Source organism: Antechinus flavipes, chromosome 5, assembly GCF_016432865.1.
Source record: "Antechinus flavipes isolate AdamAnt ecotype Samford, QLD, Australia chromosome 5, AdamAnt_v2, whole genome shotgun sequence".
Taxonomy (NCBI): domain Eukaryota; kingdom Metazoa; phylum Chordata; class Mammalia; order Dasyuromorphia; family Dasyuridae; genus Antechinus; species Antechinus flavipes.
Window position 1 is genome coordinate 162,546,776 of NC_067402.1, and position 26,206 is coordinate 162,572,981.

The 26,206-nt window shown below is 35.9% G+C and overlaps 1 protein-coding gene across 1 annotated transcript in view; it reads right to left on the reverse strand.

Moving 5' to 3' along the window:
- Positions 1-3,723: 3,723 nt before the first annotated feature.
- The window catches only part of MCM10 (minichromosome maintenance 10 replication initiation factor), a 42,486-nt gene continuing 20,003 nt past the window's right edge, over positions 3,724-26,206 (reverse strand). The window contains exons 10-20 of the mRNA XM_051962419.1: positions 24,539-24,738; positions 21,005-21,105; positions 20,338-20,448; positions 19,120-19,237; positions 17,862-18,090; positions 9,298-9,439; positions 7,646-7,764; positions 6,284-6,397; positions 4,823-4,968; positions 4,033-4,075; positions 3,724-3,918 (exon numbers count right to left, since the gene is read on the reverse strand). Coding sequence (XP_051818379.1) covers positions 3,835-3,918; positions 4,033-4,075; positions 4,823-4,968; positions 6,284-6,397; positions 7,646-7,764; positions 9,298-9,439; positions 17,862-18,090; positions 19,120-19,237; positions 20,338-20,448; positions 21,005-21,105; positions 24,539-24,738 — 1,407 coding nt within the window. The 3' untranslated portion in view covers positions 3,724-3,834. The remainder of the gene's footprint in view (positions 3,919-4,032; positions 4,076-4,822; positions 4,969-6,283; positions 6,398-7,645; positions 7,765-9,297; positions 9,440-17,861; positions 18,091-19,119; positions 19,238-20,337; positions 20,449-21,004; positions 21,106-24,538; positions 24,739-26,206) is intronic.

Genomic DNA, 26,206 nt, shown 5'->3' on the forward strand with positions numbered 1-26,206 from the left:
CTGTATGAAAGAAAACAGCTTGGCTTAAATGGCTTGTGCTCTTTGAAAAGTGTCCCTTCTCTGAACCCAATATTTAGGTATCAGTCCCTGGGAAAAAAACAGGAAATACCTCTGTCTTCATCTATTATTTTAGATGTCAATATCTGTACTTGGACCAATCTGGTGAAAGAAAGCAGATGGGTGTTTCTTTTTGGCTTACTGGTTGTTTTTTTTTTTTTTTAAAGAAGTATCTTTTATGGTCAATATTGAATCAATAGGTTGTTTTTCTGGAGACTCAGGAAGCAAGACAGGTAGTATGTTAACTACTAAAGACAGGGCTATTTAAGGCTATTCAAAAATCTGGCATGTTCTTCTCCTCTTGGTAACAAAGTCTCTCCACCAATTTTTGGCCCACTTTTCTCCTGGAAAAATAAAAAAAGTTCTTAATCACAAACTGACCAGAATTTCTTATATTGTTTAATAAAATAAGGTAAAATAATTTATGACCCTGAAAGCAACTTGCATGTGCTACTTACTTTTAGCATTCCATCCCTTTCCCATTTGAAGAGGCCACAATTACTGAAATACAAAAAAATCTGAATTATTAAGTACAATACATACCTCCACACTTAAAATGTTAACAATAACAGAATTTAGGGGTTAAGGCAATTGGGTAGATGAAATCAATCTGCACCTAAAAACAATTCACACTGCAACATATTTGGCAAATAATCAGAAATTTCAAGGGATAACCAACTACTTTCCAAGGCAGACCATTCCACATTTGAAATGCTCTGACTGTAAGAAGTTTTCCCTTAATTTCTATCACTGTTATTATTTCTGATCCTGTGGGGCTGTCTAGAAGACAGCTTTTCAAATGCTATGTGAAAACAGTTATGTTCCATTGAGTCTTTTCTATTTTTGCCTAAATATCTACAGTTATTTCAGCTATTTTTACAAAACATGGATTTGTGGCCCTTTGTTACAGACTAATCTCTTTTAGACAATTCAGCTTATCAATGTCCTTCCTACAATGTACCCCAGATTCCAGATATGGTGTGATTGGAGAGACAGCAGTAGAATGATCACCTTATCCTTCTCCAAAGTCCAATATCACATTTGCTTTCTTAGCTGTTTTCACACTAACCTGCTTCCCAACCATATTTCCCCTATCTTATATTTATGAAATTAATCTATTGAAAGCAAGTGTAAGATTTTAAATAGTTATTCCTATTAAATTTCATCATATTCTAGCCTGTCAGGATCTTCCTGGATCCTGACTATTATCTGATATGTTAGCTAACTTTCCCAACTTTGTACCACTGGCAAATTTGATGAATATACCATCTGTGTCTTTATCCACACAAAGCCAAATACATACCCTGGGACACTCTATTGGATATTTCCTTCCACATGGACATAGAACCAAAGGTTCGGCTGACTAATGAGTTTACCATTCAGCCAATTCCAAATATACCTAATTGCACTATCATTTAGCCCAGAGCATGTGGCCCATACCTTAAAGTCTACACTACTTTCAAGTGTAGCCAGAATCAGATTTCACAGAATAAATATATAGTAACACACAGATAAAATTAATAGGTAAATTTCTGAGTTAATATGTAAGAATTTCTGAGTTAATATGTAGCTGCAAGGACCCTTACATAAATTTAGTGGCCCCCATTTTAATTTTGAGTTTGACACCACTTGATCTAGCTCATATCCTATCATCACGTTATAATACTTGGCTAAAGTCTAGGTAAAACCATATAGAACGTATTCTTCTGATCTACCAGTTTAATATCCTTTTCAAAAATGGAAAGAAATAAGATCAGTCTGACATGATCTTTCTGCATGAAGGAGATAGTATTTTGTGAGCATCCCTATTTCCTGGATACTCACTAACCATTTATTTGATATTAAATTCTGCTTACATCTTTCCAACAGAAGGGTTTATCAGTTCTAACTTGTCTGCCCTTAGAGCCAATTAGTATAAAAATCCAAGTTGAAAATCACGCTACAAATCCAAATAAAAGGAGCTTTCTAATGATCTGTGGAAAGGATCTCAACTTTGTAGGAGTCACATACTCTACAAGCAGATTTTCAAATCATAATTAGGTTTTTGCTAAGCCCCAAGAAATAAGTATTTAATTTTTTGGTGGCATGATACTGAGCTGAAGTTCAGTTTTAGGAGGATCATTTTTACATAATAGGACTATGTCCCTGGACAGGATGCTAACTTTAATAAGAGAGAAATGGAAAGGATAAATGTTCCATTGAGTCTTTTCTATTTTTGCCTAAATATCTACAGTTATTTCAGCTATTTTTACAAAACATGGATTTGTGGCCCTTTGTTACAGACTAATCTCTTTTAGACAATTCAGCTTATCAATGTCCTTCCTACAATGTACCCCAGATTCCAGATATGGTGTGATTGGAGAGACAGCAGTAGAATGATCACCTTATCCTTCTCCAAAGTCCAATATCACATTTGCTTTCTTAGCTGTTTTCACACTAACCTGCTTCCCAACCATATTTCCCCTATCTTATATTTATGAAATTAATCTATTGAAAGCAAGTGTAAGATTTTAAATAGTTATTCCTATTAAATTTCATCATATTCTAGCCTGTCAGGATCTTCCTGGATCCTGACTATTATCTGATATGTTAGCTAACTTTCCCAACTTTGTACCACTGGCAAATTTGATGAATATACCATCTGTGTCTTTATCCAGCACAAAGCCAAATACAAACCCTGGGACACTCTATTGGATATTTCCTTCACATGGACATAGAACCAAAGGTTCGGCTGACTAATGAGTTTACCATTCAGCCAATTCCAAATATACCTAATTGCACTATCATTTAGCCCAGAGCATGTGGCCCATACCTTAAAGTCTACACTACTTTCAAGTGTAGCCAGAATCAGATTTCACAGAATAAATATATAGTAACACACAGATAAAATTAATAGGTAAATTTCTGAGTTAATATGTAAGAATTTCTGAGTTAATATGTAAGAATTTCTGAGTTAATATGTAAGAATTTCTGAGTTAATATGTAAGAATTTCTGAGTTAATATGTAGCTGCAAGGACCCTTACATAAATTTAGTGGCCCCCATTTTAATTTTGAGTTTGACACCACTTGATCTAGCTCATATCCTATCATCACGTTATAATACTTGGCTAAAGTCTAGGTAAAACCATATAGAACGTATTCTTCTGATCTACCAGTTTAATATCCTTTTCAAAAATGGAAAGAAATAAGATCAGTCTGACATGATCTTTCTGCATGAAGGAGATAGTATTTTGTGAGCATCCCTATTTCCTGGATACTCACTAACCATTTATTTGATATTAAATTCTGCTTATATCTTTCCAACAGAAGGGTTTATCAGTTCTAACTTGTCTGCCCTTAGAGCCAATTAGTATAAAAATCCAAGTTGAAAATCACACTACAAATCCAAATAAAAGGAGCTTTCTAATGATCTGTGGAAAGGATCTCAACTTTGTAGGAGTCACATACTCTACAAGCAGATTTTCAAATCATAATTAGGTTTTTGCTAAGCCCCAAGAAATAAGTATTTAATTTTTTGGTGGCATGATACTGAGCTGAAGTTCAGTTTTAGGAGGATCATTTTTACATAATAGGACTATGTCCCTGGACAGGATGCTAACTTTAATAAGAGAGAAATGGAAAGGATAAATCTTCCTTTTAGGTCAAGATAATGACATGTCTTTTTTTTTTTTTTTTTTTTAAAGAAGTATCTTTTATGGTCAATATTGAATCAATAGGTTGTTTTTCTGGAGACTCAGGAAGCAAGACAGGTAGTATGTTAACTACTAAAGACAGGGCTATTTAAGGCTATTCAAAAATCTGGCATGTTCTTCTCCTCTTGGTAACAAAGTCTCTCCACCAATTTTTGGCCCACTTTTCTCCTGGAAAAATAAAAAAAGTTCTTAATCACAAACTGACCAGAATTTCTTATATTGTTTAATAAAATAAGGTAAAATAATTTATGACCCTGAAAGCAACTTGCATGTGCTACTTACTTTTAGCATTCCATCCCTTTCCCATTTGAAGAGGCCACAATTACTGAAATACAAAAAAATCTGAATTATTAAGTACAATACATACCTCCACACTTAAAATGTTAACAATAACAGAATTTAGGGGTTAAGGCAATTGGGTAGATGAAATCAATCTGCACCTAAAAAGAATTCACACTGCAACATATTTGGCAAATAATCAGAAATTTGGCAGACCATTCCACATTTGAAATGCTCTGACTGTAAGAAGTTTTCCCTTAATTTCTATCACTGTTATTATTTCTGATCCTGTGGGGCTGTCTAGAAGACAGCTTTTCAAATGCTATGTGAAAATAGTTATGTTCCATTGAGTCTTTTCTATTTTTGCCTAAATATCTACAGTTATTTCAGCTATTTTTACAAAACATGGATTTGTGGCCCTTTGTTACAGACTAATCTCTTTTAGACAATTCAGCTTATCAATGTCCTTCCTACAATGTACCCCAGATTCCAGATATGGTGTGATTGGAGAGACAGCAGTAGAATGATCACCTTATCCTTCTCCAAAGTCCAATATCACATTTGCTTTCTTAGCTGTTTTCACACTAACCTGCTTCCCAACCATATTTCCCCTATCTTATATTTATGAAATTAATCTATTGAAAGCAAGTGTAAGATTTTAAATAGTTATTCCTATTAAATTTCATCATATTCTAGCCTGTCAGGATCTTCCTGGATCCTGACTGTTATCTATGTAATATTAGAACCACAATGGTGTTAAGGTATAAAATAAGGACCCAGGCAACCTTCCTACCTGCAGTGCTTCTGAGGTAGCCTGTCAAGAGATATGCTTCTGTTTCCACAGGGGCACTTGAAAAACCGCTTCACACCATCATGCCAATGGTAATCATGATTCTCACTGACACAAGCCTCCAAGAGCTTGAAGTGGGTATACTTGCACTACACAAAATCAACATGACAGTGTTTAAACCAAGGGCTTTAAAACAATAACAACTACGCACACAAACGCAGAGTATGGTAATAGCTACATACCCTACCATATATAGTAAAGTATGTTTATATATATATATAAATAAGATTTTTTTATATATATATAAAATGTCATACATATTCATATAAGTATACATATAAAATACATATAATATAGTAGCAGCATATAAAGCTACATATCTGTATCTAGAGAATGCTTTAAGATTTGCAAATCATTTTATATATATTAATGCAATTTATCTTTACAACTGTCATATAAAAAGAATTCTGAAATTTGTTGTGCTTGGTCCCAGATTTTAGCTACAGAAAGGCAAATTCAGGCCTGATATAAGTTACAGCTTATTAACAATTTGCTCTATCCTAGGAAACAGTGGTTTAAAAGATTCTTAATTCAGATTCAAGTTGGATGAGATGGTCTCTGACAACTAGCCATTTGACTAATGAACTTTCAGCCCACTAAATAAATGGACATCTACCATGTCCAATTTTTTGCTAATAATAGACTATTATTTTTCCCTGACTAACTTGTTAATTACAAAGTAATCATGGAGTCAAAGGGTATAGGTAGTTTCATTCTTTTGCTAAGCAGAATAGTTGGACTACTTCACAGTTCTACTAATGATGCATCAGTGGGGCTGTTTCACACTCTCCTAGAACAATGACTGTTTCAGTCTTTTTCATTTGTGTCAATATTGAGATGAAACCTCAGTCATTTAAATTTATACTTTTCTTACTTTAGTGATCTAGAGCACATTTTCATGTAGTTATTTATAATTTTGAAAACCTGTTCCTATTATGTAAACACTTAGCAAGTTACTCAATTTTAACCACAGAGGGTATAACTACCAGAGCAATACAGTTAAGATAAAAGGTATTAGAAAGTATTGGGGGCAGGGTGACAAATTTTCCCCTTTGAAAGTCTTTGGGAACCACTAATATTAAATGAATTAAGTTTGGACTTAAAAAATGCCAAATTGTCCTGGAATGCGCCACCATTGCATAATAGCAAAAGAGTTCATATAAGGTGAAATGAAATGATGAATTTTATTTCTTTCAAATTTGTAAATTTTTTTACCCTTATTGTAAATTATTAAGAAAAAAGCAAAAAACTGACTGCAAAACAGAATTCTTAGTCTTTCAGGGTTTTACTTTCAAGACCAATGAAACTAGACACACCCAAAAGAATTCTGTTGAGACTCCACATTTCAGGGACTGTCTAACACTAGTCACTAAACTGTGTCCCCAGGAAACTTTCTTCACTCACCGTTTTGCATGTTACCACTCGGCATTTCACTTCCCTAATACTTTTCATTTTTTCTTCCATTTGTTCTTTTTTCACCAGTGGTTCAAAATAGCGTTCCTGTAAGTCTGCCTCGGCCTGGAAGAGTAGAGTAGAAAGAGAGTCAAATTTTGACAAAAGTAAGAACAACCGAGGATGTACTATAGGTCCTCTGAAAATGTTCTGAACATCAAGACAACATTGACAATCCCGTTGAAAAATGCCCTCATAGATGAAACAACATAACTTATCTAAACCTCACAACATTGTATTCATATTATTCATTTTTTTTTTGGTGGGGAGAGGGAATAAACTTCAAAAAGGGAGGAAGCATAAATGGAAAGAGAATAAAAGGGAATGGGTGGTATATACTAATCCAATCAATACTAAACAATACAATATCCAGGAGAGGAACAGAGAAGGAGATGGCAAATGGTTTGAAGCAGTGGAGAAGAAGGATAGAAATGTCAATTCATGGGGTAAAGGTAGTTCCACTAAAGAACTCTTCCATCAGGATAGTCTATAAAAGGAGATGGGAAACATACAACAGGTCTTACCTGTAGGGGATTTAATGCTCAAAAGTATGTTGGGCCTCCATGAATAGCATACTGCCTCAGGAGCAGAAAACAGCTGTTAAATCTCTCCTGCATCTTCTTTCTCCAGATTAAATATTCCCAGTTTCTTAAACCGATCCTCTCATTTGAGGTCCCTCACCACACTGGTTGCCCTCTTTTGCTTATCAGTGTCTTAACCACGACATTGGGAAAGTGTTCCATAGATAGTCTGACTAGGGCAGAATATGGCAAGAGGGCCATCTCCTCCTTATTCCTCAAAGATTTATCTCTCTTAATGTATCCCAAAACCACATAAAGCCTTTTAGTTGCTAAATTATAACCACTGTCTCTTATCATCTTGTAGGATACAAAAATCCTGTTTCATTATATTAGATTTAGTGCAGTGATTTAGCCTGTCAAGATCTCTTTGTAACCTGTCATCCAATATAAAATCCAGGGAACTTGTTGATTGTTATAAAATTATCTTACATGGAGAATGACAGTAGTTGAGTATGTGCTAATTGAAGCCTAAAGGCTATTTCTCTCAGCCTCTTCTCTTCATGAGCTTGCACTGTCATTGAAGAAAGAGGTTGCATTGAACTGATGGTCATTGTTCTGTTTAACGGGTTGCCTTGTTAATTCCACACTAGAAACTAGGTGGTATCAGGAAGCCAGTAGTAAATTAAATATTCTAAAAGCCAATATCCCATCAATTCCCACTAGGGAAGGTGAGCAAAGGCATGCCGTAGTCCCGGGGCTCTGGGAGAGTCAACATTTGGTGTTGGGCTGTTACCTCCTTCAGCACCTCAGTGTGCTTGGATCTAGCTCTGAGAATTTTCTGGAACTCCTCAGACTCCAGGTAGGCCAACTGCTCTCGACGTCTCTTTTGGGCAGGTTCTGGGTCATCCTCAGCTACAGCAGAAAGGAAAGCATCTCTGTAAGTGTTCAGGGTTGCAGTGACATTTGTATCTGTTTCTTCCTCATCCTTCCATACCTGCCTCACTTCTCTGAAAGCTCCATCCACTGCCTAATGCACTTCCTGCAGGAGTCACTAACCACTTTAAAAGCATCAATCTTCTCATTTGTAAAATGGGACAATAATGTACTCTTTACTTCCCAGGATAGTTGTGAGGGAAGCATTCTATAAACCTTGGCACATTATATAAACCATTACATAATCACACCAAAACATTCTGTTATTAAGGGCAAATCTGAGCGAGAAAACAGATGGGACTGTAGCAATCAGAACCAATCAGAATGTGGATCTGATCCTGACTTTACTTCCCCAAAACTACTTGATAATGGACATGTCACCTCCCTTCCCTAAATTTTTGTTTCTCCATCCATAATTCTTTTCACACCTGATCGTACAAAGTTGTCTGAGTGAAGAAAATGCCATAAAGGCTATAGAAAGGCAAATTAATAAGTTAAGAAGATTAATGAAACATTAATATAACACAAAATACCAGTTACAATTTAAAGACCCTCAACAAGCAATGTAATAAAAGCCAGCAGGTAATAGGCACTGAAGATAACAAAGACAAAAATAATAGTCTCTAGCCTTAAGTATTAAGGATAATACTTTCCTTGAGTATTATCAAGTAGATAAAAAATGTATAAAATACAAGATAATTTTTGGAAGGGAGGGTCTAAAAACTAGGGGAAATCAGGAAAGATCTAATGTAGAAGAAAGAGCTAAGCTCAGAAAAAAAATCTAGGGAGGCGAGAAGGGAATGTTGTCTAAGCAAGGAAAACAGTCTAAGTGAAACTACCAAGATGGGAGATGGAATGTTATTGGTAAGGAATAGGAAGGTGTGGTCCCTGTGGAAAGAGCACAGTAAGTTGAGAATCAGAGGGAGCTGGCTTCAAATATTACTCCTTCCCTTACTCTGTCACTTCTGCCCATGACCTCAGGGAAGTCACTGAGGCAGCTTTTCTTGACCTTTGTCTCCGGTGTTGTAGTAAATGGCCTCTGATGGCTTTTCCAGGACTAATTCTATGACTCTGGGGAAATCTCTCTTGCCCCACATAACTGTCCTAAAAGCTAATGCTCCTGTTACATTCTACAAGGTTCCTGTTAAACAACATAGCTCAGATTAGAATTTTGGCAGAAAGGGAGTCATAGGGAGCATCTATCTCTGAGATTAATTTTGAAAACATATAATACATATCATGGCTAGTTTATAAAAACTTAGACAGAAAAATACATCAGTATAATAATAGGACAAATCCAGTTCAGGTTTTTTTTACAGAAAAAAAAAGTTTAAGGGGAAATTCCAGTTAAAAATGTACTAGAACTTTGGACTAGTTTTGTTACACAAGAGAGCAGGGGTGGCTGCTAATGGATCAAATGAGGAAAATTTTCAGAACCATTCTTCTTTAGAAAAGCATTTATTTCTTTTGGCCCACTTTTTTCCCCCTCTCTTCAGTTTCTATTTACTCTACCTGGTGATGATGAGGTGCTTTTCTCCACACGCTCTGATATCTCCAAGACACTCTGAAGGTCACACTGCTTCCGTTTAATACAGTTTGGATCTGCTTTAGTAAGGACCTGACCTTTGGCTCTCAATTTGGCAATAGCTGTTAACTAGAAAAAGGGGAGAGAGTAAAGAACCAAAACAAACAAAAAAAATTCCACTAAGAAGCAGATTATGCCTCTCTACATTGTCATTTTAGGAAGGAGTAAATGTTGATGACTTCTGGGAGTAGATAATAATTTCTTGATCAATCTATTCTATTTAAAAGAGACCTTTTTGTTTCAAATTTTATTTGAAAAATCATTCTAAAATGCTTGTATTCATTTTTCTACATTTCTAAGTACATTTGAACCAAAAAGAATGCTTCTTTGATAACTGCAGATCTATTTTGTAGCATTCAAGGTCATTATTTTGAATGTCACAGGAAACCACAGATACAACCTTAAAATGAAGATTCTTAATTTCCTTTCTGCCATGGACTCCCTTTGGTTGCCCATTTAAAAACATTTCATAGGCTTCATTAGATCCCTTTTGGTTGGTCTAATGAAGCCCATGGAATTTTTTTAAACACACAAAATAAAATATACAGATTTACAAAGGAAACCAATTATACTGAAATAGATGTCAAAAATAAAGAAAACAACCCACAGATTCCAGGTTAAGAATTTCTCCTTCTCTAGGAAATACAGTATATGTACTAACCCTCTCCTCCCAACACTAGAATTCTTATTTACTTATATTAGTTTTGTTAAGTATAAGTTAAGTTCCTAATTTGAATTTGTTTTCTTGTGATTTGTATCTTTCTCCTAAAAGCAGAGGTAAAAAAAAAAAAAAAACACTCTACAAACAATGAATGAAGATTCTGGTTAGTTGAGAGCTTTATTAATCTTTCCCAATTCTTGCCCACTGCTACCCTCTCAGTCCATTTTAGAATTAAAACAGGAAAAATGTTTCCCCTTCACAACTCACTTCTCCCTAATTGTTTTTCTGATTTGGTAACCTGTTTTGCCCAATGTAGGTTTCCCTAAATAAACAAAACAGTTTTTGACCTAAGTTCAAGGACTAATCAACTATTTATTCAATAGTTGAAACTGATGAGAGAATTAGTCAACACCCACTCCTCCACTTCCATCCAACTTTCCCTTGCCTCAGATTATCCATGGGTTAGGATGCAGAATACCTAATGAATCCCAAGTTTCAGAAGTAGAAAAGATCCCATCTGGCTCAACTTGTAAATGGACAAGAATCATTTTAATACAACACGGTAACAAATATCCAGCCTTTTTTTTTTTTTTAAGATCTTTAGTATGGAAGAACCTACTACATTTTATGAAATCCCAGTTATAGTACAACTCTCTTAGCCTCAGACACTATGCTTCTCTGTCACTTCAGCTGGCACTGGCTTTCCAGGCTGTCACTCCCATTGAACTTGCAAACTTTTAAAGTCCCCATATCTTTCAGATGACCTATAGTTTACTCATTTCTCCCAATCTTGTACTTCTGAAACTGATTTTTTTTTATGTTAAAATATATGTTAAATTCAATATATGTATACATTTTTGTACAGTTATCTTGCTGCACAAGAAAAATCAGATTTAAAAAGAAAAAACCTGAGAAGGAAAATAAAATGCAAGCAAACATCAACAGAAAGTGTGAAAATGTTATGTTGTAGTCCACACTCAGTTCGCACAGTCCTCTCTCTGTTTGTATATGGCTTTCTTCATCACTGAACAATTGAAACTGGTTTGAATCATCTCATTGTTGAAGAGAGCCATGATCATCATATTGTCTTGTTGTTGCCATGTGTAATGATCTCCTGGTTATGCTCATTTCACTTAGCATCAGTTCATGTAAGTCTCTTCAGGCCTCTTTGAAATCATCCTGTTGGTGGTTTCTTTTTTTTTTTTTCTTTTAATAATTTTTTATTGATAGAACGCATGCCAGGGTAATTTTTACAGCATTATCCCTTGCATTCACGTCTGTTCCGATTTTTCCCCTCCCTTCCTTTACCCCTTCCCCCAGATGGCAAGAGTCCTTTACATGTTGAATGGATTGCAGTATATCCTAGATACAATATATGTGTGCAGAACCAAACAGTTTTCTTGTTGCACAGGGAGAATTGGATTCAGAAGGTATAAATAACCCGGGAGGAAAAACATAAATGCAAGCAGTTTATAGTCATTTCCAGTGTTCTTTCTCTGGGTGTAGCTGCTTCTGTCCATCTTTGATCAATTAAGGCTCTCTTTATCAAAGAGGTCCACTTCCCTCAGAATACATCCTCAAACAGTATCATTGTTGAGGTATATAATGATCTCCTGGTTCTGCTCATTTCACTCAGCATCAGTTCATGTAAGTCTCGCCAGTCCTCTCTGTATTCATCCTGCTGGTCGTTCCTTACAGAACAATAATATTCCATAATATTCATATACCACAATTTACCCAGCCATTCTCCAATTGATGGACATCCTTTCATTTTCCAGCTTCTAGCCACTACAAACAGGGCTGCCACAAACATTTTGGCACATACAGGTCCCTGAAACTGATTTTTTAAAAACTGAAGTATACAACTGCACATTTATCCCTACTAGTTTTAATCTTAGAATTTGGCTAACATTCTAGCCCTGCTACAGTGAAATGCATTGGTTACTTAGAATTATAAAATATCACAACTAGGAGGGCTCTTAAGAGAACATCTGTTTGCAACACCTTCATTTTACAAATAAAGGAACTGAGGCTGAAGTCAAGGATCCTGATAACCAGTCAGGTGTGGTTTTCACTCAACAACACTGAAAATGTATAGCCAGGTGTGGGCTCTGCAATAGGGTTTACAACTCAAGTCAACAAATATGTAGTTAAACATCTGCCATATATAAAGCACTCTCCCAAGCACTAGGAGATAACAAAAGCAAAAGAAAACAGTTTTTGATCTCAAAGAGCTTCCATTCTACCGTCCTGTTTCCTTCATTGTACTGGGGTACATGTAAACAGATAAATAGATACTACAAAATAAATTCATGGGAGGGAATGAGGGAGCACTAACAATTATGGAGATCAGGAAAGGCATCTTGTGTGAAGTTGTATTTGAGCTAAACCTTAAAGGGAGTTAGAGGTTTTAAAAGAGAATATTCCAAGATGAGGGTGGAGGGGAAGGAGAGAATAACCTTGTATAAAAGGCATGGAGAAGGAGTGATATATTGGCGAATGTAAGTGATGCAAAAATAAAAGACATCAATAAAAAAATTTTTAAATGAAAAATTTTAAACAAAAAAATTTTTTACTGAGAAAGGGGAGATGAGATTGGTATGGGGAAACATAAAGTAGGACAATCTGGCTAGAAAAGAGACTGCATGGAGAGAAATATACCAGACTGAGAAGACAGGTTAGAGCTATTCTGAAAAGAGGTTTATATGGAAAACAAGAGTTTCTTTCTGAGCTAGAGGAAAGAAATAACTTGAAATTCTTAGATGGACATATATGCTTTAGGAAAATCAAATTTGTAACTACGAAAAGGATAGGAAGGAGAAGGATTCAGTAATAATAAATATGCAATAAATAGTGCCTCATCCAAATTTCTGTTTAGGACATTGAGCCATGGATCTTAATTAATTCCTAAAGTCACACTCCAATTTGTTGTGCTGTCCTGCTTTGGACAACCTGCTGAATTAGAGATTAAATGTGATATGCATCAGCTCTTACCTGGATCACTTCAGGTTGAATTTAAGACCTGGGTTGGGTACAGCAACTGTAACACCAGTCAAAAAAAAAAAAGCCCCCATGAGGAATACTTGGTGTACCTGTGTGTGCAAACATGTGTGGGGGTACCTGTGAAGCATGCCAAATGCAAATGGCATCTCTCCTCTCAACACCACAATTGGTAAAGTAATCCCTCAAAGCCCTGGATATCTACCTGCCATTGATATCCCAACAGAGGCCGTGCAAACATGATTCATGGCAGAAGGACCACAACCTATGGTAATGTCCATGATCAGGATTTCTGGCTGCTATATCACACTATCAATTTATGTCGAATTTACAATCCACTGGACTCCTAGATCTTATAAAGGTGAACTGTTTAGATTCATTCTTTACCTTATCTTATGAAGGTGATCTGAACAATTTTGAAACTTTATATTAGTTCCTATTCATTTTCATATAAGTAACTTTGAACCATTATTTTAATCCTACAAAGCAAGTTATTTTTGGATTCTAACTTTATAATCTGACATATTAGCAATTCCTCCATCATCTACATCATCTGTAAAAGTGAGTGTGCTATATATCTTTAACTAAATCATTGCTAAAATGTTAAATATTACAAAGCTAAAGATATAGTTAGAAATTTTTCAGTAAAAGTCTTAAGAAAATATCAAAACATAAATGATTTCTCTTGAGATCTAGCCATTCAACCAGTTCCAAATTTACCCAATTATTCTATTTTCTAGCCCATATCTTTCAGTCTTTTTCCCCACAAGAATAACATGGGAGATTTTTATCAAATGCTCTACTAAAAAGCTAGGTAAACAGTATTTACAACATGTCTATGATCTCCCAGTTAATCACTCAGTGAAAGATTGGAGACTACTCTGATATGACCCATTCTTGATAAAATTAAGTTGGATTTTTATAATGCAAAATATAAATATTCTTAAGGATAAACAGAAAGAAAAGGGACAAAAAGCAATAATGTTAAGAGAACCTATTATTCCTATACAAACAAAACATTGATCGTGAAGATATGATACATAGCAACAATTTAAGGATCAAAAATCTGCAAAAAGACACGACAAATCAAAAACTTTAATATCATAGAACAAGAAAGATAAGAAAAAAGTCCAAAACTTCTGAGTAAACAATACAAAACACAATCCATAGAACACCTCCAAAAAAAGACTTTACACTTCAAACTCCAAGATACAGAGAGGTTATATGTGATTATTTCAATGACAAGAAACAAATTCAGGAAATGGCCAAGAGGAAGATCTTCAAATACAAAGAAATGGAAAATCTAATAACAAATTCTAATGCATGCTCTTTTTGTGGTGGCAAAGAATTAGAAAATAAGTAGATGTCCAACAACCAGTGAATGGCTGAATAAGTTATGTTATGAAAGTAATGAAATAGTATTTTTCTATAAAAAATTATGAACAAGCTGATTTTAGAAAGGCCTGGAAATATTTACATGAACTAATGCTGAGCAAATCAAGTAGAACCAGGAATACAGTGTACACAGAATTGATCAACAATGATCTTTCTCTCTGGTTCAGTGATACAATAAACTTTGGATAGAAAATGCTGTCTGCATCCAAAGAGAGAACTATGGAGAATGAATGTAAATCAACACATGTCATGTTCACATTTTTTTCTTTTTCTTCTTTTTTGTTTTTTCTCTTATGGCTTTTCACTTTTATTCTGATTTCTCTCCCAACATGATTAATAAAAAAAAATGTGTATTTAAAAAATTAATGCACATGTATAACCAGAAAAAAAAGAAAACAATTAAAAAATTCTAATGCATAAACTACAAGACAGAAAATGGAATAGATTAATATACTTGGAAAAGCAAAAGAGTCAAGAAAAAACCTAAAAAGACACTACCGTCTACAAATCTAAGCCAAAGAATCCATGAAAAAGATGTGTCAGAAACATTCTTACAAAAAGAAGAAAGAAATAGTGATATAGACAGATTATATGACTTGTAAATACCTTAAATAACATAACTATAAGGTAATAAACACAACTACCTAAGAAAAAACAAATAACAATAAATTTTGCCAGTTTTAGAGACTATTAAAGAAGAAAAAAGGAAATATTTAAGGATTTGAAAACAAAAACAAAGTGTTTTTTTCCCTTTTGTTATGATTTTTCTTGTACAACATGACAAATATGGAAATATGTTTAAGAGGATTATACAGGCTTAACTTATATCAGATTTCTTGCTGTTTTGGGGAGGGTGAAAGTAAAAGAGGGAGGGAGAAAAAATTTGAAATCTTGCAAAAGTGAATGCTGAAACTATCTATACATACATTTGAAAAAATAAAATACTATTGAGGAAAATAAATACATAAAATCTAAATGAAAAACATGGAGAGACCAGATAGTTCTTTCTCAAAATACATAAGGAAATAAAGGTTGAAGCAGAATTTAAGGAAAAGAAGTGACAGTGGAAGAACAGGACTGAAACATGATGAATTAAATCTGTCTACCTCCCCAATAGATAAATCAATATATTTTGTGAGAAAAACTGAAGAATGGGAAGGTACATAAAAGGGAATAGGGAGGCAGAAGATAGAGAATATTGATGTTCCCTAAGTAGGTACAAGGTAAACAATAGAAGAAAAATAATTCCTGTAGTCTCTCAGCAATAACAGATACTATAGGAGAAAAGGGAAGAATTGAAATAAGTTGAAACAAAAGAGATCTTGATTTAGCAATGGGAAAGAATTCCTCTGAACAATACTACCATATTAGTGGGGAGGGGGGAGAGAGATATATTTTGTTATAAGAGACGGGATGGTATCAGGAGTCTCAATTGGGTACACAAGAAGACTACTTTACTACCTCTGTGACTGTTGTTCCTTCATGAACAACAGCATAGAAGTCTTAGAAGAAGGGAAGTCAGAATTACTGGAAGCAGATGGCATTCGGAAAGGGGCAAGGGCATGGATCCAGAGAGATTATATACAAATGAGGGTAGAATTAGAGTGAACAATCTGAGACAGAGGGACATTTCTACCATAGGGCAATGCCTCTCTATTCTCACTACTTTCTTTAGAAATTGATGCTTTTGTGTTTTATGGAGGCAGTCATAACTATTCTACCTCTGATATATAATTCCTCTTTTGTGTTTTTTTTGGGGAGCGAGGCATAACAGGAAAAGGGAAGAGGGAACAAGATCTACAATAACATTAACATAGAAATTGGTTAAAAGAATAATTTAGACTTGGTAGTTTAGAAACTTTAATTCCATGACAAACACAGAGATTAAAGAAGGAATAAATAGGTATCAAGACCATGAATCAAATAATAAAAAATTAGAATGAACAGAAAAAGATTACTGAAGAAAATAAGATAAAGAAAACTTTTTAAAGAAAAAAGCATCAAAAAACCAGAGAAACACTTTCACACAAAAGAACTTGGGGGGAAGAAAAGAAAGACAGATTTGGATTTATGCACATAAATGAAAAGGAAACAATTTTAAAAAGAGAGTAAAAGGGGAAAGAATTAAAGTACCAGAAGAAAACTGAATCAGCAAGTTAAGTAAAATTCCAAAATTAGGGAAAGAGTTGACAAATGGGAGGGGGGGAAATGCTGACCTTAACAGAAAGGGATCCTGTGAAAATAGGGCTGCCTTCGTGTAGATTAAGTAAAAATAATCTCTGGGACAAAATATTGTCTTTAAAAAAGGAAGAAAAATCCCCCATTCAAATCAATTGTGCCAGGCTGTGGGCTGTCTTTCAAAATTCATTTGGGCCAGCTGACTTGAGTAGGCAGCTTTTTTTTTTTTAAACCTCCTTAATTATCTTAACGTTTAGCAGCCTACTAATTGGTTTTGTCATTCTCCTTTGAGCCCACAGATCATACTTCTTCACAGAGAAAAAAACAGGGATCGAAAAGTTCTGCCTTCCTAACACCACCTATTAAATTACACCATCCATCATGAAATGCAGCCACATGACTCCTGTTTAATTTTTCCTCCAATAAAACAACAACCAAAAAATCCCTCCCATTTTTGTTATCCTTAGCTTTCCTCACCAACCTCAGTTCATTTCTGAACTTTAGTTGCTCTGGGACTATTTTTACAGACTGTGCAATCCTTCTGTGTCATTTCCCACTATCTACCCTCACTTGCTTTCATCTTTCCACACTATGACCATTAAACTACACCTCTTTCTTATGTGTGTGTGGGGTGGTGGTTAGGAGAGGGCTTGTTGCTTAAGTTTGTTGGTATTGTTTTTTGGGTCAAAATAAAATGGATCGACAATTTTTCATAAATAGGGGAATTGGATTAGAAGGTCTCAAGTATCCCCCTCATTCTGCAGTCCTGTGGATCTTCGGCCTTTTACTCTTGTGTGTCATTAATCCTCCAACCTGATTACAAAATAACAAATAAGAATGATTGCAAAGTATCTTAAAAACTGACTTCTTTCTATTCATATAGAACTTGATCATAATAAAGGATGAAATTTAAATCTCTTAAAATGTTAATCAAATTAAGAAATACACTCAAAAGCAGCAAACCCTTGCTTCAGTTAAACATTCTTAATAGACAAGCCATCTAATCTCAAAGTTTCCTTCATTTGATCTGTAAACAGGGATCATGGAATTGGTATCAGCTTTCACAGAGACATTCATTGGAAGGATCAAACAAGGTAATGGGGAGGAATATGTTTTGTGACCATGAGGTGCAGGAAAAACATTGACCCTTCTTCCAAGTTACTTCAGATCTAATCACCAACAATACCTGGTTATTCAGTCATGGTGCAGTATTAAGGTTCTTACAATATAAGCTCTATGAGGCTGGGCAGCCATTACCTTCTTCGTTTCTGCTAAAGCGCTCAACTTTGGTCCCGGTGGGGGAGAGTCGTCAAAGAAGAGAATATCATCTCCTTCTGAAAATCCTCGTCCAAGCTTGGGGGTCTGTGGACTGAAGGATCTTTTCACTTTCGGGAATTCTGCCCCTGGCCTCGGAGACTGCAAAGTGGAAGTCTCTGAAGATGAAAATGAAGCTGGTCTTTTGACTCCAGCTGTACTTTCAAGAAACCTTTAAAGAAACATGCAAGAACAAAATAAGCATGCACAAGGCTGTGTAAAAAGTAATACTTAGGTCAGATAAAAATAAGCTGATATCAAAGCATTTTCCTCTGTAGGGTAACTTCAAACAAGCACACAGAAATTACCCTAACTTCATCTTTTATTCCAAAGTATTTAAATTCTTAATCCAATCGAGATAATTTTTTTTCATGGAATTAAGATGCACATATTTCACACAATTTGCATTTTTTTATTTTAAAAGTCATAGTTTCACAGATTTGGTGCTAGAATGGCACCAGTTGGTGTTCTCTAGAACAGAAGTGCCATATATCTGTGTCTAGCAACATTCCCTAGTGCACTGGAACCAAATTTGGGAATTACTTTGCAAAACAAATAAAAATATAACACAAAAGAGATAACATTACATTTTACAACTAATTCAAGATATGGCCTTGATAGATGACATTGGGAAAGCAGAACTTTTCGAGCCTTTTTTTTTTTTTGGCTAAGGAGTATGATCTGTGGGCTGGAAAGGAGAGAACAGAGCCAACTGGGCTACAATAACTAAGGTGGTTAAAACAAACAAACAAACAAACAAAAAAACACCAACTGCCTTTACAGATAATGTAATGCCTGTACATTAGACTTGGAAATCAAGAAATATGGATTTCAACCCTATTATGGACATGCTGGGTAAATCCCATAACTTTCCTTGTATTACAACTCCCTCTGCTCTCTCTCTCTATCAGGAAGAGAAAATATATATGGAGAAATAGGAGGTCTTTAGGAGAGAAGAACAACAATGATTTTCTCTTCCCTCAATCTTTTTCATCTACAAAATGAAGTTGTTAAATTAACAATTAATGTATCCTACATTGTTTCACTTCAGGGCACAGGAATGGTCATTTAGACTTTAATAACTTAAGTCTAAAAAGCAATACATTGACAATTCGATCTCAAACAGCTAAACTTCATTGAGCCAACCTAAAAATTAATGAGATATGTTAAGTGAATGTAGAACAGTAATTACTGTTATTACCGTTTCTGGATTTCCTCTGTTCTCTTTTTCCTCATTTCCAACATTTGTTGTTTCTGTTGTTTCAGTAAAGCCGATGCAGGGATGGATTGAATAGGAGGACAAGGGTTTCCCAGAACTCCTAAAATATAAATCCTCAATTAAGTTCCTTCCAAATGTTCATCTTAAAATATACTAAAGAAGAAAAACTGATGTCCCTTAAAACATCTCTCCCCTCTGATCCCTTTCTCCACCTACATTTCTACCAGATTTATATCTAGCTCCATCTCATGCCCCAGCCTTAGCCCTAAAACATTACCTATTGGACATTTCAAATGCAATGTCCTAGAAATATGCTAAAAAATAATAGTGGTAACAGTGATGGTAATAGTTAACAATATTTATATATTATGAACCAGGTACTGTTCTAGAGCTAATTGCGCTATAAATATTGTCTCATTTGTCCTTCACAACAACCCTGAGGAGGAGGTGCTATTATCACCCTCATCTCACAATTAAGGATGCCCAAGGTTACATAGCTATTAAGTGTCTGAAGCAACATTTGAACTCAGTTCTTGACTCTAGATCTAGTACTCTATTCACATTAAACTCACTATGTCTAAAATTGAAGTCATAACTTTCCCCCTTAACCTTCCTCTCTTCCAGATTTCCCCATTTCTATTCAGAGCACCAACAGCCTTCCAATGGCATCTCAGATATTCAATCTTGGTATCAATCTCTCTTTCATGCCACATATCCACTAATGCTATTTCTCATCAAAAGATCCTGGAAAACTGATCTCTCCCTTCTATTCACTAAACACTCCATCTTATATTTTTGGGCCTTTGCATCATTCATCCCCATGTTTGGAATATACTTCCTCCTTACCTCTGCTTAAGAGTCCTTCTCTCTTTAAGATGTCATTTAGGCAACATCTTTTACATGAAGCTCTAGGGCTCTTCTTTGTGAACTATCTTATACTTACTTTGTAAGTAATTTACCTACTTTGTATTTTACCTATTTTGTATGTATTTGTACTTATTAACTTTATATTAAATATTTATATTTAAATTTATATTTATATATATAAATATATATTATATTTTTACACATGCTTATTATCTTCCCTATTAAAATCTAAGCTCATTGTGAGTATGTGTCTTTTCATTCTCTGTATTTAAATCTCCAGTCGGGCACATAGTAAATATTTAATAAATTTAATAATATTGTTGATTAAGGTACCTGGTGATTTGGATTTGGCCAAATGTTTTTTTAGGTTTCTTGCTCCAACTGTAGGTAAATCCATTAACTGCTTAAATTCCTCAGAACATGAAATATTCTTCTGTGGAAGACCTGAAGGATACAAAAAAAAAAAAAAATCCTGATAAAGTTTAGAACCTGAAGTTGATTTGAAGCTATAAGTTCATTACTTTTCCTTTTAACTTGGCACACATAATTCAGGTCTGAATAAGGAAGGAGGAACATTAAGAGAAAGACTCTCAAGTCCAACTATTCAATTAGGATTAGACAGGCAAAATTTTGCATAGGCTCTGCATGAGTCCATTCATTTACTATTTATATTTATATTAATTTATATTTACTAAGCCCCAACTTCTATGCCAGGTACTGATGACTTTTTGCCAGCACCTATAAAGAGATAACTGATTATATTAAGATAATATATGGTAGTTGCCATGTGTCCAGCATTATAGATACCACTGTAAAAGATACAGACCCAAAGAGATTTAGTAACTCTGAACATGAGATTAGACCATACTGTTTATATAGGCAGTATGTGGCTTCTAGAACTTGAATGAGGACATGGTATCTACCACGAATTCCAATTACTAAATGAATTCAGACTAGAAAAGAAAGTCCTTTTAGAAATGGGAGAAGAGGGGAAAAGTACCTAATTTCTGTCGTGTTTCTTGGACAATTGCATCTGTGCCTCTTAAAACCAAGTTGCTCAGAGTGGTCTGAATAGTCTTCTTAGGAGCAGTGGCAGATGCACTGTTAATGACAAGAGCAGTCCAAAAGGAAGTCAGGGAATGTGGCCGAGGATCTTCTGAATCATTTGGTAACAAGCTCTAATTATTCCCCTATTTCCTACACATTCACTTAAGACAGCTATCTTACCTTCATTAGAGCTGACATAAAAATCTTAGGGTCACCAGGATATAGGATGTGGAAACCAAACGACTGCAATAGAGAGCCATCTAGTCCAGATCCCTTCTCTAACACAGAAGCTGGGGGACTTGGACAAAGTCACAACTGTAAGATGATAGGAATAAGATTCAAACCCTATATCCAAAAACAACGTATTTTCCCACTGTACAAAGTTGTCCCACAAAATCTCAAGCTCTTGAATTCCTTTAAGACTGAAATATTGGCCTGAATTCAAATCCAGAATCAGACCTTACTAGCTGTATGAACCACATCAAGTCATTTAACCCCTTATGTCTCAAAAAAAGAAAAAAACTGAAAACCCTGGACTTCATTCTTCACTAGAGGTTCAGTTTCCTCATCTGTCAAATGAGACAGTTGTACTAGATGTCCTTTGGGGGCCCTAGACATGGGCCACGACATCAAGAGATGATATGGTACAACCCTTTGGAAGGGATGTAGCAATAATCCTAAGACCACCTAGTTTGGGGAATGATGTAGTTGGAAATGATGTATTTCTTTCCTTAGGCTATCTTGCCTAGGATACTAGGCTGTGACCAGGATGCTAAGGTCACAAATATTGCTGGCTGTCAGGTAACAGCCTGTTAGTCAAGTGATAACAGGGTTTCTGAGACTAATGAGGTGCTTAAAGTTGACACAGGATCAGAACAAAATTGGGTGTCCACTACTTGACCTAGTGACATTTCAGGCCTAAAAACTCACCTCTGGAAGGTTCTTCTACCCCACCTCCCCTCCCCCCGTGAGTTCTGCCCAGAGAACTATGGATACTGCGCTTACACACAAAGTCAGAACCAGTCCACTCCTCAGTTCCACCTTTAGACCATAAAATTAACACCTCAGTGACATGAAGCATCTGTTTTTTCTAACTTTTCCCTATAAATTTATCTTCTTGCTCCTAGTTCTTGTTAACTTCTTTTGGAACTTAGCCTGTTTTAATTGGCATTATAATTACAATAAACTTGGCCCCTTGACTTGGAGATGGGTCCAAATCTGCAAATTCTTTTGAGACATTTTGTGATGCCAGCCTTGAACCCCAACAGATTATGAACTGAAAAATAACACCCAAAGATATGAAAACACTGCAAGCTCACAAAGCTTGGCCATTTGGAAGTTGTGAATAAAGGCTGTGTTGCTCCTAGTAAAAATGCCAATCCACTAGATATACAGTAATAGACATCCTGTAAATTCAAAGTCTATATTCACAATTCTCCAAGGTCCACTGCATTTAAAAAGACGAAGGATTTTCTTCTTTAATTTCTGGTGAGTTAATTTACTTGGGCAACAAAATAACAGTCTAGAATAGTAGGTCATCAAGTGATTCTAACAGTGAGCTTCAAAACATTACTAAACTCTCCCACAATTATTTATTAAATACTTACTATGTGCCAGGCACTATGCTAAGCACTAGGGGGTAACAAAAAAGGCAAAAACACAGACCTTTCAAGTAGCTTATTTCTCAAGGAGAAGACAATAAGCAAACAGCTATGTGTATTCAAGACGCACACAATGGACTGTGGCCCACTGGCCTTGTTTCCTTGTGGTCCTTCGTTGTTCTATATACTATATGACACCATCTCCCCAAATCTTTCCTACTACCAAATCCTATCTCCCACTTTCTCGTTCTTGCTTCCTCCTGGAGACTTTTACTCACGCTTAAGCCGAGGCTAGATCCTGTCCCTCTCTTTTGGCCTAACTGATCAGTCTGACAAAAGTGTGGGACATCTCTACAAATCTATGCCAGTAAATATATTTGCCTCAGAAAATTTGCCATGGCAATTCCTAATTAGGGGTCACAGATGAGAAATCAAGGCCGGACTAGCTAAGTTATTTGCTCAAGGAAGGCCAGTGACAAAGCTGGAATTTGAATCTAGATTCTCTGCCACCAAATTTTTTATACCCAGTCAGACAGAAGAGTCTGACTCTAAGAAGAGTGTTCAGAAAACTGCAGGCTAAAGAGAAAGAAAAACTATTGAGAAGAACCTCTCAAAAGCTAAAGCAGCTAGGCTAAGAATGATTGTCTCCATAGCCCTCATTGGCTCTCACCGAGGCTGCTGTCATTAATAGCCTCCCATTTCATTTGCTGCTACTTGCAGTGTCTCATCTTTCCTGTTTTTTCTTTTTAAAAAATTACTAAAAAAAAATACTAAAAAAGTATTAAGCATCTACTAAAAAACTGGACATTTTCAAATGCATAAAAAACATGAATTTTTTGAGTCTACTTTAAAAAGAGTAAAACATGTATAGCAAATTCACTATTACTTTCAAAACTGTTCTACTTGTCCATATTTACTTCTGGGACATGCATTTTAATAACATTCCAATGACATTTTTTTATGCTATTGGTAACCCTTTAATCCTATTAGAAAGAAAGGAAGTATCTTATCTTTCCTCCATATAATTGCCAAAATGGTATCCCTAAACAAAGATGGGACCACGTTGTACCTCTACTCAGAATCTCCAGGGACTTGTTCTATCTTGTGTCTAGGACAAAACATAAAATCTCTGGGCTTGGCATAAAGTGCTCCACAATGCAGCCTTCACGTGAGATTTTACTCCTCTTTATACGCTTTTGGTTTTAAGAGCTGTTCCCTCTGTGGGACAATTTATCTTCTACCTTCTTTTCAGTTGTGCACAAGCTTGTTCCACTTTGCTTCATCCTTTTACCTTGTAGCTTCCCAAAGCTCAGATACCATTGCCTACATAAGGCCTCCCTAAGAGGCCCAACTGTTGTATTCACTCTGTCTCCTGAAATTTCTCGGTATACACACTGGCTTATCTATCTAGGTATATGCTGCATCCCACCATCAGTCTGTAAACTCCAAATAATAAGGGCTATTTTTTTTTCCTTATGCTCCCAGGGCCTAGCACAGGGCTGACGTACAATATACCTCAGTCTTCCAGTAAAGTACTAGACTGGCACACCGTACAACAGATTCAGGTATGAGACCCAGATGTCCTGGGTCCTGCTGACTTATAAGTGTCTCTACTACCGGAGGACTTATCAAAATGATCCCAAGCACAACTGAATTATGGAATATCATATTGTTATTATAAGACAAAGTACCCATTCGTCATGAAGGGCAATCTAGCAAACTGAAGAAGCCTTGGTTCTGGCTATACGACTGGCACACAATGCTTAATAAATGAATATGCTTGGAAGCTTAAACCTTTGTTTCTTTAACTATTTCAATTAATGTAGTTCTAGCTCCACACACTGTCAACACAATGACAAGTTAGCAGAGAACCTGGGATATCTTACACTGAGGCTGCATAAGACTCAGAAGAGACTCCTCCATAGTAAAAGCCATCCCGACATAGTCTTTCTTTCAGGCTGGAGCCCTTGCGGGCATATTTCTTCGGCACTTGACCTCCAGAGAAGGAAGACTGCAAATCTGCTCGCTTGGCACTGAGTTTCTTATACTGAGATTGTATATGATACTGACAATACTCACAATCATTCTGCAAGAAGAAATAAAAATAACATGAAGGAACGCTATGGGCAGTGAGATAAATAAATAATAACACCACTTTAATTTCATATAAGGTTTTACAGTTTACAAAGCACTTTCCTCAGCACTGTCAGAACAGAGGCACTGCGGAGTAATGCAGAGAAGCTAGCAAAGTCTGGGCTCAGAGCCTTCTCTGACATACATGGACTGGGCCACCTGCTTTGGGAGAATTAGTGGGGAAGAACAGGGCATACCCTGACTCCTATTTCTAAACACCACCACGCTGTAGGCAGGGCAGAGCCACAGGGAAGCAGCAGAGGGTCAGAAGCAAAACAACTGGCCGGAGGGCCTCTCATATAGCCAGTTAGCGGGAGGGCCAGGTCCTGGCTTCACGCCTGGTGCTTTCCCCAAAGTCTCTTGTTGCTGTCCATGGACACGGACACTTCATCATGGAGGGAACTGAGTGAACCACTTCCACTCCCATCTTGTGGCTCAGTTCTGCAACTAGCTCAGTTCCCCCAGATCTGGTCTACTTTGGTGAGAAAACTTCCAGAACTGTTTGAGCCCAGTCCTGCATGGTTGGGAGGCTGAACCTCCTTCCTAGGTCATGCTGATGGTGACAAAGCTGGAAATCAGCAGAAACCAATCAGTTCTGAAGAACGACGCAGGGAGTTTTCTTACAAGTATAGTCTCAAGCAATCCCTATGTCTTATTTGAAAACCAGTTACTGTGTCTTTGTTCCTTTGATCAAATGTAGACACTTGATAGAGATTAAGATACCATTTTTTCTGACTTCAGGGAATTGCACCTATTTGCTCTCCCCCTCCCAACCTGTAATGCTTCTACATCTTTTGTTCTAGTTAGGTATTTTAGGAATTATATAAACTAATTTTGTTTGCTGACTTGTTACCTTATTTTTTTTAATTAATTGGCCTTTTTAATGAAAACCCACCTTCCCCTATATTTGAAGTCTAAACTGAAGGCTTGATTCCAATTATCTATGCAATTGGCACACAATGCTGAATAAATGAATATGCTTAGAAGCTTAAACCATTGTTTCTTTAGCTATTTCAATTAATGCAGTTCTGACTCCACACACTAACAACACAATGACAAGGACTCTTTACATTCCTTTCAAAGAAGAATTGTTTCCTACATAATCTAGAGAAATCAGTGTTCAATGAATTTTTTTAACAGTCATTCATGCTAACTTTTAAATGAAGGTTATCCTATTGATGAGAGAACCAAAGTGAAAGGAAGTTCTTTTCTTGGATGAATACTGAAGACACTAATCTCTTGATTATTTTAGAACTAAAGGCATTGGGGATATATATCAGGTCCTTGATGTTCTTCTGACTTTTAGTCATCTAGCTGTATATAATATTCATCAAAGAATGGATTAAAAAATAATGGGGAGGAGAGGGCTTAAAAAACCCTGAAATCAGTAACCTATGCTCCTTATGTTTTAAGATTATCCA